General features: G+C 38.7%; 1 protein-coding gene across 2 annotated transcripts in view; it reads left to right on the top strand.

Annotated features, from left to right (window-relative positions):
• LOC116494859 (protocadherin alpha-2-like) overlaps positions 1-12,278 on the top strand; it is a 180,544-nt gene that overhangs the window by 133,819 nt on the left and 34,447 nt on the right. For both annotated transcript variants that reach the window (XM_032196969.1, XM_032196968.1), the window contains exons 2-3: positions 7,098-7,156; positions 9,231-9,319. In XM_032196969.1, the coding sequence (XP_032052860.1) occupies positions 7,098-7,156; positions 9,231-9,319 (148 nt within the window). The remainder of the gene's footprint in view (positions 1-7,097; positions 7,157-9,230; positions 9,320-12,278) is intronic.

Below are 12,278 nucleotides of genomic sequence, written 5' to 3'. Positions count from 1 at the left end.
GCTAGCAAAGGCCTTTCTATGTGTACTTATGATCCAGAAAAGGAATCAGTTATTACAGTAGTTCTGTGTGATTTAAACAGAAGTGAAATTCTGACAAATGCTACTTGTCACAAGTACTTTTCTTAGGTCTCCAGTTCTTAAACTGACCCATGGTAATACCTACCATGAAGACGTATCAGTGCCAAGTGTCATGAGAAAATTGGTGAATGTAACAGTTACTAATTCCTAGCTAATTGCATACTATAACATTATATGTCTTTCTCTTGTTTCAGTATATACACTGAAGATATCATCCATTGCTTAGTAACACCATATTCTACATTTCAAGCATAATATTCTTCATATTACTAGATCTTTGGAGAACTGTGTTTCTCTTTTAGTTAAAGTGAACTTTAATTAGTCTCTAAAGGTTGTCCTTTACTTGTGAAGCTCAGTGACAGGTATCATTGCCTCGTGACATTTTACAAAGTTAATTTCTGATGTGTGTGTTGCTTCTGGAGAATGTAAACATGTCTCCCTCTCTCCTTTTTTCCCTCCCTCCCTTCTCTCTCTCAGTCGCTCTCTCACTCTCAACAGGTTTTTGAAATGGATCTTCTATAAACTGTTCAGTGATAAGGATAGGACCAGCTGAATGGGTTTTGTATGCATGCATACCATGTATAGGGTTTCATGGAGACTAATGTTTTACAGTGGGATGACAAATATTTTGAAGTTATTCGGTATTAGTCTCAGTGATACTTGACACAAATAGATCTTAGCCCTTTCATATCTACCAGTAATTTCAAAGATATTTGTAATTACTCTGTACTAAGTGGTGAATGACTTCACTGAGTCGTTACATGGATGCAACAGAGTGGAAAAACAAGTGTATTAAGGATATGTAGGGGATTCTTTGTATCTGTTTGCACTGATACCTGACTATTCTGACTTGTACTGCTCATGTCGTAATAGTGTAATAAGAGCTCGTTTCTGCAACGTAGCCTCTGCTTCTGTGTTCACCCTGCTTTTATACCATTATAAGAATATCTCAAACCAAGTACGTTTAGTAACAGAAGAAATCTGCTACCACAGCAGCACTGAAAACCTTAGTTATTGCTAGAAGGAGTCTAGTGATAAGGACCAGAATGTGGGGTTAACAAGAATCACTCTCTCATCAGCTAGATCACTGCTACAGGGTGACCAAGCAGGTAATGCAGACAAAAATATAAATGGCAAAGTATTGTGGCTTCATTGCTGGAATCATGTGAGATTATGAATAGCCTGGATTCCTGTCTCTTGGTAGGGGGTGTATGCAGATGTGAAGGAGTGCATGAAGGTGTGATTTTGCTACAGGGCACTGCTGCAGTGATGATCTGTCATTTTCAGGGAAGATTTCAACGTTTTAGTCTTGTGTTCCTTTCCTTATACACCTGTGCAGATGCTGAGTAATGTCTGAGTGGTTTTTCTTTTCATCTCTCCTGTCTTGCTGTTATGGAAGAATAGAATAGAACAGAACAGAACAGAACAGAATAGGAGAACCTTCAAAGATCATCTAGTCCAGCTTCTGTGCAGTTCAACTTACTCCTTATGTCTTGTGTCTCACAGTAACCTTTTCCTTTCAATGCAGAGATGAACAATTAGACTGACACTCATTTTAGCTGAAGTTTTCTGCCCCAGAAGTACATTCCTAATGATGAGCAGGCAGTTTGAGGCCTTGGCAAAACTAAATGCGAGTGCTTCTGATTATAGATTTTCTTTTACCTTTTGTGTGTGTGTGTGTGGTGGCACGTGACCGACAAAATATGATGATTCGTGCAGTGTCCATAATTAAGTTTCCATGGTCTTCTGTGCATGCTTTTCAGAAAGAACAAAAGCTGTAAATCAGTGATGGTAAGATCTAGCAATTCATTGGGGTTTTACAGTTGTTTGAGCACATTGCTCTGCTTCTGGCATCCCCTCTGTATTTTGTTCTTCAAAGACAGCTTGCTAAGCGTGTGGGGGAAAAAAAAAAAGCAGGCAACATTTGAACACATCTTGATACTGCTTTTAAATAAAAGTGTGTTTTGAAGTGTCTAAATCTAGTAAACCCCCGGCATTGTCTGGAGCAATCTTTCCAAGAGATTTCTCACAGAGGCTTTAAAGGTATTAATGGTGGAGTATTTTACAATCTCAGGTCAAGAACTTAAGCCTTTAAGAAATTCTCCAGCCCTACTGACATTGTAAAGGGTAGCTATAAATGTTTGTTCTTTTGTTTAGGGGCAGTGTCTGGACCTATTTTGCTAAGCAGTGACAATGCTCTGTGCTTGAGGGAAATCAAACTCCTAGTGGGATGCTTACTGTTGTGCCAGCAGAAATTTATATCCAGTATTTAACAGAGGAGTTTTCCTTGTCTTGAAACTCATTACATATACTTTAGAGAAGTACTTGCCTGTTCCTTTCACCTTAGTTTTCTGAGAGTTAGAAATGCAAATCAAAAATGTCAGGAAGCAAATCTTTGGGCTATCTTCGTGACTTTTGCACTTTTACAGTTTCCGTTCTGATTTGTTTGTTTTTTTTTATATATGATGAATGCAAGTTCAGACTATAAGTAGTTTGTATTCTACATTGAATTAATCTTAAGCATATTCTGAAGGGAATCAGTAATAGAAATCTGTGTTTTCTTACATCTGTCAGCATCATCTCAATGGAAAATAAGCAGAGCTATGAGTGGTCAGAGATTGTAAAAAGCCTTTTGTTATTTTTCCTTCAAAGAGCATATATTTGATAAATGTATCTTATGTCATTCAGTTGTATGTTTGCATGGAAAGAGGAATGGAGTGGGATGCTTTTAGCAGTCTCATCAGCTGGTAACTGTTTGTAAATGTTTGGTTCACACTTCTCTACCTCAGGCAGGCCCTGTTCTAACACCCACAGAAATCAATGGGAGGCTTTGCACAGGTTTTCCTAAGTATGGGATTAGGACAACATTAAAATCTTTCAGAAGTTCCCTCTGTCCCAGGACAAATTCTTAGTGTGCTAATTCATTAGCTAAAAAAAATGACCAGGCAAAATTTTTGTAACAATTTATTCTCAGTTAAGCTTCTCTATGTGCCCATGAAATGCTTAAATTAACCCATACTGTGCAATTTAAGAACAGCTGTGTGAAATTTTGCATGAACTTTTTTTGCTGTTTTTCAGTTTGCTTATCTAACTTTCAGATAGGGTTGATTGATCACATTAATGCTTGTGGTTATGTGGTTGGTGGAATGTAACCCTGGTGCCTGGAAGAACCAGAAGAAGCAAACTATTGGCATGAGGTGATCACCTAGTGTGGTGGCAAGCACAGCTATAGGCACCTCAACAGATTTTGACTCATCTTACAACTATGATGTTATGTGCTGTTACTAAATTGGAAAAAAGCAAGTGATAGGAGAAACTGGGAACGGTGTTGGATTGGGTGGTTTCTCTCACCTCAACTGTTGCATGGCAAGAACAAGACCACTAGATGTGGCACATGGCCTCCAAAAACCTCTAAGGGAGAAGGCAGGCTAAGAATACATTAAAGTTAGTAAAATGGACTTGTGTGTGACAGTGAGTGTCTTGTGACAAGGTGGGAGCTGCAGACATAAAGTGAACAGTATTATCTTCATCAGCAGTATGTGACATACTGACTGCATGGGGATTTACAAGTGGGAAGTATCTGGTCCACTTCAGATTCTGTGTTTCTCTTTACACTTCCTCTGTACTCATGCTTCCTGACCAGCTGAGCCCTGTCCCACTGTTGCTGACCTATAACATGGCAAAGTCTCTGACAGGGCTTTGCAGAGGAGCCAACTGACAGCATTCAGCCTTTAGTAATGTAGTCTCCTGTTTCATGGGACTGTACTGAAGACACTACTCTACTTTGAGGTTGGCCATATTGTGCCACATCACAGTGACTGCTAACAGTACAGTTCAGTATGACAGGTTTCAGTTTGTGGTCTGGTAAAAATGAACTGTTTAGAACCAGAGATAAAGGCCAATCCAAGCATGCAGACTGGGAATGCCTGCTGGCTCTGTAAGAACATTACTAATGCATCTGAACTGGGAAGTTAATGAACTGGTATGCTTCTCAACTACTATGCTGCCACTTAAATTATTGGTCATATTTTGCTTTTACATTTAAAACCAGATGATCTTAAGGAATTACTTTCTGTAACAGAACAAAAAGAAAAGCCAGTTACATTGACAAAATTGGAATTTCACCAGTTTTGCAAAATGCAGGACATTTGTCTATGATAACAGAAGTGCAAGACAAACATGCATCTCTTGCTAAGGTCCAGCCATGCAGTACACACATGGTAAAATTGTGCCTAGACGAAGGCAGACTGCTGTCCAACTGCCTGCTTCTCCTGTTCTTACTGTGAAAAATTTACAGAGTAGGGAAGTCCTCAGACATTGAACTTTTCAATTAAAAAGCAGCCCCCCAGAGTGTCTGAAAGTCAAATGTGTTGTGCAGGATTTTGGTTGGGATAGAGTTACTTTTCATCCTAGTATGGTGCTATGTTTTGGAATTGTGATGAAAATAGTGATTTTCATTGTTTTTTTTTTTTTTTTACTTCTGTTTCCTTTTTTTTTTTTTTTTTTTTTTTTTTTTTTAATATTATCCCTCCCTCTCTCCAGTTTATTAATCTCTCTTTGGCTCAGACCATGAGCTTTCTAACTTTTGCCCTTCCAATCTCTTCCCCCATTGTGCTGCAGGCATGGGGGAGTGAGCGAGGGACTGTGTGAGGTTTAGCTGCCTATTGGGGTTAAAGCGTAACCCCACTAGATCTTCCTATCTCCAGAATACATGTGCCTGAGAAAATTCATTCTGACCTTCTGGGACCAGCACTACGGCCTTGCCTTAAGAGCAATAGCAAATAGAGAACTGATTGCCACAGCTTCTGGATAATAACCCTAGAAAATACCACAGTCTCATAGTTTCTGATACTTCTGTTATACTGACATGATGAGTATTGGTTGATACCATGTGGAATGAGAATTTCTAACTTTTGAGATTCTCCTACCATCATCACCTATTTATGATCTAATACCTGAAAGTTTCTACTGCAACAGAACATAGATTTTTCCTTTTGTTGTTGTTGTTGTTGCTTTTTGTTTGTTTGTTTTCAGCTGAGAGCTTTCCAGCACTTGGCTAGAAAACAAAAAACTATGTACAGTGAGAGTGGATGTTTTTCTCTTTTCTACTCTTACCCGATTCATGTCAGACTTTTCCAGCTCTTTCTCATGTCAGTTCATCTGTGTTTTGCCTAAGACTGTGGTAAGACTTTTCCTCTTCATGCTGCCTATAAGCTTGTGCAAATTTATAACCTGCACCTGTCCTATTGCAAACAAGAGGATGGGGACTTCCATCCTCCCTCCCAGTCTAACAGTTCCCCTTCTGTAAGAAAATCCCCCTCAGAGGAAAAGACAAATCTTCTGGTGTCAGCACCCTTCATACATTAAGAAAGACAAACTCAGGAAAGGGTCTGATTAGTGTGTATTGTTTTCTGTCTTCTTTCACTGTGTAGTCCTATATGGTTGACTTTATAATTGCCTTGCCATCCCTGGGACTGGGGCCAAAATGGAATGAATAAGAAAATACTGGAACCATACATAATGGGTTCCTTGTCAAGCTGCTTTCTGCTCAACTCAGCAAAACCTGAGTGTGCCAGAGAACTGGGGGCTAAATGGGAAGGAAATTGCTAGTGCAGATGTTTAATGTGTGGTTGCAAATAGCAGTCTCCTCCCTTTTGTGTAATTCAGACCATAAAGAATACTAAGGATGCACATCATTGAAGAGCATCTCACTCTTGGGTGAAGCTGGACTCGGGAAGTGTGGTGATGGAGCGATGGTGGAAGTTGTAATTGCTCCATTTTTATTTGAATAAAAACTATTGATCCAGGGAAAAGCATGCCCCAAACCTCAAGAGGAAATACAGAGCTGGCTGTAAATAATTCAGAGCATTCAACACTTTCCTTTTCTGTTTCAAGTAATGGGGCCAAATTCATTTCTGATCTGCCTCCAATAGCTCGAACAGAATTAAACCATTACTATCATTTATTATTTGTGTGTTTTGGCACTGTATGAGACACACAGGAATGAGGTCTAGTCCATTATATTTCTGGACAAAAGTTTTCTCCTTGGATTCAAGTGCCTGAAGTTAAGCACTGTCTGTAATATCACATACAGAATAATGTCTTGAGAAGCCTGAGAAATAGCCTTGTTATGTGCTTAGTGCTGTATAGAAGTGCGTAATTTCAAAGGACATCAGTTTGCAATTGTAGGCCATAATTGAGAATTCTTGTGATGGTCCCCTGACAACAAAAAAGAGATTTTTCTGGAACACATTCTGATTAGCAGAGGATTTCTTAGCTATCTCTTTATTTAGCAAGCCATTCTACAGCATGTTAGCATATGCTGAGGTTTGTTGGTCAAAGGGTATTGCTGTTTATTCTCCCCTTCCTTCCCCTATGCCCTCTGATGAATATGGAGAATGTAGTTGTTCTTGATATAAAAGAAAATGTCTGCCTTTAATAAAAGACTTGCTGCAGTCTGCAAATTTGATACAATCTAGTGCAGTCCTCTGCAGTATGCTAAATGCCAGCAGAAGCTTCATGGCAAACAGGAGCCCACATCTCCTTCACAGGGGGCTGCATTTTGTATGTCCTCAGACAGATACTATCCAGTGCAGCAGCTGGGTTTCCTTGACTCATCAAGTAGAATGTGTATTATGGTTTTATCATCCTTTTTTTTTTTTTTTTTTTCCTATGCTCAGAATGTTTATGAATATGCAAAATAACTTTCCACCAGTTTCCAGCATTAAATGTGTTTCCACAAAGACCATCTCTAGCCAAAGGCCTTGGCATCCAAATGTTGTTTTGTTACAGAGATGATCTCTGTGTGTCCATTTGAAAGTTTAGATTTGTAGAAGAATTTGTTTGAAGAATTTGTTTGAAAAAATTGTTTGAAGAATTTGCCAGTTATGAATATTCACGAAAAGCGAGTAGTTCCATTCAGATTCTTTGACAACAAACACAAAATTAGCCAGATATACATGTTTTTCAGCATACTCAACACACACTAATAATGTTTTTTTGGGTTTCTGTTTCTACAGCCAAAACACCCCAATCCTGACTGGCGCTACTCTGCATCCCTAAGGGCAGGAATGCAAAGGTATGTAGTGTGCTTCTGGGCAAATGGGAATTCTGTCTTTGGCCTCTGTGAGAAGGACAAAGCTGTCTGGATTCTCTGATGTGCTAGACTGATGATATCTGTATGCTGAGATGGAAAGAAGGTTCTGCTGCTGTCACTTTCAATCTCCAAGTGTTACAAATATGATCTGACTACATATTCTGCTATTACTGTACTACTACAGAGCTGTGCTTTTGTTGTGTTTGCCTCCTTCCTTTTTTATGTTGACTGTCAAGCCATAATTGCTCCAATTATTGAATTATTTAATTGTGATTCTACACTTCTTGTTTACTTTAAAGCTCCCTGTTATCATTAATGTTGATATGCTTCAATAGACTGTCTGCAGCATTGATGCATTTTCCATCTTGCTGTCTCTCATTACCATAGAAGTATTCAGCTCCTACAGCCCATTTATTACCCACATGGTACCCACAAGGTTATTACCATAGTTTAAAGGACATTTTAAAGATAAGAAACAGATTTTCAGATAAGGCAAAGTGAGGCTGGGTCCAAATTTCTTTTGACTGAAATTTCTCTGGTGAGCAGTCTCTGCTATAATTTGCTACTCAGTACATCTGGAAAGAATTATAACAAAGCCTTCTTTTTGTAGAGCCTAGTTAAAATATATTTGCTTCTATTCCATGAACTGATTAACAAACTGGTCTTATATTAAGGTGTAATCTGACATGCTACCTTACAGACTGAGATGCAAATATAGGGCTGTAATAATTCCTAGTGATACTGCAAGTGCAGGAATTTATACTTTTTCGAAAGCCGTTGATGGATGCAGTACGGCTGTGGCCATCGCCTTCTATCTATTATCCATAGTTTTGTAGTCTTAAGGGAGAAGTCCAAAACTCAGGTTCTGACTGGCCATCCCTGAGACTGTGCTTTACGTTGATGAGGGCAGTCAGGTGGCTGTGTTCTTGCTGTTTATCTAGTGGTGTTTTTTTGGGGTCTCCAACTACTTTCTGAAAAAGGAATGAACAGTCTGGGAAGAAGGATCCTGAAACAGGATTTTTCTCACCTACCTAGGAATCTCATTTACTGGTCCATGGATCCAGGTGTCCTCTTGCATATTCCCAATCTGACCCTGTGGATGCACATTCCTTTTTATACCAAGTTCAAGATTTTTCCTGAAGTTACTTGCATGATAAATGAAGAGTCAGAGCTCATACAAAGCAATTTGTCCCACATGCAGGGGAGCTAATTAAGCCTTTCTAAGAAACTGTGTGTGTTGCTCTGTTCTCTCACATCAGCAGCCCCATCCTTCTCAGTATCCAAGCCTGTGCGACCTACCCAACTGATGATTTTCATTAAATGCTCATTTTTTTATAAAACATGTAGAAATTTGGTAACCATATGACCTTTGGCATTTGTCCCATTTAGTTGAAATTGCCCATCAAGGTCAGTTGGAAGTGTAGAACGGAGCTGAGAGGCAGATGAGCAGAGACAGGTTCACAGTTACAGAATTGAGTTTTTCTAAAAATCATACACAGATAAGGGCCTAGTTTTGCATTAAATGTAGGAGATTTTTCATTTCCTTCCATATAAGGTGCTGGCTAATATGGAGCACTGATGCTTTCAAAGCCAAGTGCTCACCATATAACATGATAAAATTTAATGTGATGCAGTTTCCTTCTGAATTGTTCACAGTTGTTCACAATTCCTTCTGAATTGTTCACAAGAGTAGTGTACTTAGAGAAGCTCAGAACTAATTCAAGAAACTTTTTATTGTTTGCTTTAATGTTAATACATTATAACAGCAAAGAAGGTGCAACTTCCTTGTTAGCAACTTCCAACCATTGAAAGCAAAGTGTCCTGGAGGTATGTTTTTTTTTTTTAATTATGCCACAACTGTGTTTTTTGATTATTTGTAGCAAGTCAGAATAGCTAGTTCTCCAGTGCTCCAGTAGAATTTGTTAGTGTGATGCAGTACTACAGCAGCACTTGCACAGTGACAAAAAGTTAGGACCTTTGAAGAGTAGCAGGGAAGGGGAATGTTATAAAGCCAGAGGTGTACTGTTTAATCTAACCATGCTATATACTTATTCAGTGCTGTGCATATGGAGGAGGCAGGAATCTTACGTGGAGGGCCAGGAGGGCCTGACCAGCAGTGGCCAACAGTCTCCAGTGCTACTCCCGGTAAGTGTAAAAGTCCAAAATATGTGTGGGGAATTAATGCTAAATGAAATAGACTTCTTAGTCTTGTTTCTTCTATTGTTTTGTGTCTCAGAGTGAAGTTCATGTAAATTACTTTTTGGATTCTAAATACAGTGGAGTAATTAAGTCAAAAAAAAAAAAAAAAAGTCTTTACTGCCTTATATGACCTCTGGTGATGAGAGTCTTTGATCCCAGCTCTCACCCTACCTGTGGAGGTTATTGGTTTGTGTGACCAAAGGTTTCACTTCTGATGTTTGAATTCAGATTCAAAATACCCATGATTGGGTCTAGAGCTGATTGATGTGTCCTCCATTTCAAAAGAATAGCAAAACTGGGTTAGGATCTTATCAATTTTGCCGCATTATTTTTACAAACCCAAGTCTGTTTGAATGCCTCTTCTTATTTTCTGCAGTTAAATTGAATGATTTTGTTTGTTTGTTTGTTTGTTTTTCAAATTCTTCTTTTACCCACTGAGGCAAATTGAACTCACATTGGTGCTTAAATATAAAAATAAAATGTAACGAACAATGCATTGAACAGAGTCCTACCACCACAAGCAGTTCTACAAGGAGTCTGCAGAGATGCATCATGAGCTGATTCCTTATATACACTTGCCCCAGCATTCATCATGTAAGTGTAGGCATGGGACACTTTAGCCCATTGCTACAAGATTATACAGCAACTATCACCTTCTTATCACCTAGGGAAACTTCATTCCCTTACACAAAGTCATTCTGTCCCTGGCATTCCTGCTCCCAGACAGTTTAACCCTTTCTGCAATCAGGCCTTCTTGCCCTCCATGCTAGTTCACTCCTTGGTCATGAATCACCGTTGCTGAGCAGTTACAAGTTGAATTTCCCATTCATTTCCTAGCTGTTTTCATTGACTAGTACATAAAATTATAATTTTCTTAGCCACTGCCTGATGAATTTACAGCAGTCAATAAGAGTCTAGATTGAGTTAGAAAAAATATTACCTATATCTTTGCAATGCAGGCAATAAAATATTCTCGCTTTTTATATTGTAACATATTTATTTTCACTGCAAAACTTTCCCTTTGGTTTAAATGTCATATTTACCTGGATAAAGGACTGAAGAGCAACTTCAGAATTTGTATTCACATCTACAACATATCCATGCACTAATGATGTCTAGCAGAATCTGTATTGGTATTGCAGAAGGCCTATGTGCAAAAATAGATTCAGAAATCAGATATAATGGGCCCTAGGCTATAGTTATCTGGTTATCCTGTGGTTTTCCATCTGTTACAGGTTTTACAGGAAAACACAGCTCGTTCATGTATGCAGGGTATGTAACTGTTTAGTTTACATTCAAAAATGTCACCACAAGTACACTCCAAACCTTTACAGAGGGTTTTCCCCAGGCCATCAGCTGCACTAGTCATCCTTCACTGAGTGCTTATTGCATTACGTTATTCCAAGGTCAATATGGATGCAAAAATTCACCCAGATGTTTGCTTGCTGTTAATCAAGATTTTTAATGCAGATTTTCTGAATGTAAATACAAAAGTAGGATGGTCCTACCTTCTGAGGAGGTCTGTTGGCATTTTGGTCACAGCGGACCTGTCCGCTAACTGCCCTCTGGTTTTCTTTTGTGGTCTTATTGTTTTAGACTCACTTTGGGAAACCTGAATATCTCTTAGTGTGAGGAGTAGCACTAACCCTTGGCTCCTGGTGTTCTTTCCCTTCATGACGACATAATAAGGCACTTGTACAATGACTGTAGATGTCACACATGCCTCCATAAGTGTCAGTGGCTGTGAAGAATGGAAGAAACTGTAAGGCGAGTAAGGGAAGAAGCTGGCAGGAGGCACTTTGGGGCTGGGCAACAGGAGAGGTGGCAGTCCAAGTGCAAAGGCTATTTACAGTGGTCCTTGGACTGGCATCATAAATCATTATTTCTCTGTGTTTTTTTATTTCTAAGTAACGTGTCCAAACAAGTTGTAAGAAATACCATCAGCCCCTGGAAATATTTTTGCTATACAGAAAAGCATGACTAATTTAAAAGGCATGATAGAGTATCCACACAAATTACAGCTCCTTTTTAATCCAGTTTTTGTGAATTAGGTTCCTTGTGAAAGAATATATTTTCCTGCACAGTAAAGACTCTCTTTTCATCTTTGTCTGTTCCCAAGAGATTACTGACCCTGACATGAGCCCTTTTTTAGCAAGTTTAAAGTAGCATCCTTCTCTACTCTGTAAGCAAAAGCTACAAGTATCTCTGGTCCTTCATAGCAAACAGATGATTCATAGGGAAAGCTCACTTAGGATTAATAAAAATTACTAAGTTAATTCATAGTTTTAGTACACGATCATGCATCATATTTTCAGCAATTTACTACACTGTTTTAGTTGTTAGCTACATCTGCAGTTTCCCACAAATACTTCTTTCAATACTCTTTTTTTTTTTTTTTTTTTTTTTTTTACTGCTGAGGCTCGAGACTTGTGATATTTTTCATCAGGTTAACATAAACAACAGATGCAAAGATGTAACTCATTCTGATCAATTACACTTGATTAAGCCAACAAATAAATTTGCTCCTGAAACATCATTTGAATAAGTGGTGTACACCTGTGTCCAGATAAGCTGCTAGATAGGCTATTTATTATCTCTCTTATCATCAGCATATAGTGGCAGCTGCAGATCTTGGCTTCTAATTACTATAAACCACTTCCAAGCCTGTTCTGTGCATACATGCTCCATGCAGTTGTTTTAGTCAATTGATTAATCTCAATCAGGTTGTCACTAAACCATTAATTATTTAACAATCCTCAGTAGTCATGGATAAGATGCCTCACAGACACTCTTCAGAGAGTTAATCAATGAGAGCATTCAAAGATGATGTCATTGAAATGCTTTAAGAAGGGTGAACAAGTCAAGTGTTAAATCAGTAAATCCTTAATTCCCAAGACATCGCTGC

Source organism: Aythya fuligula, chromosome 14, assembly GCF_009819795.1.
Source record: "Aythya fuligula isolate bAytFul2 chromosome 14, bAytFul2.pri, whole genome shotgun sequence".
NCBI lineage: Eukaryota > Metazoa > Chordata > Aves > Anseriformes > Anatidae > Aythya > Aythya fuligula.
This window is presented reverse-complemented; position numbering and strand designations above follow the sequence as displayed.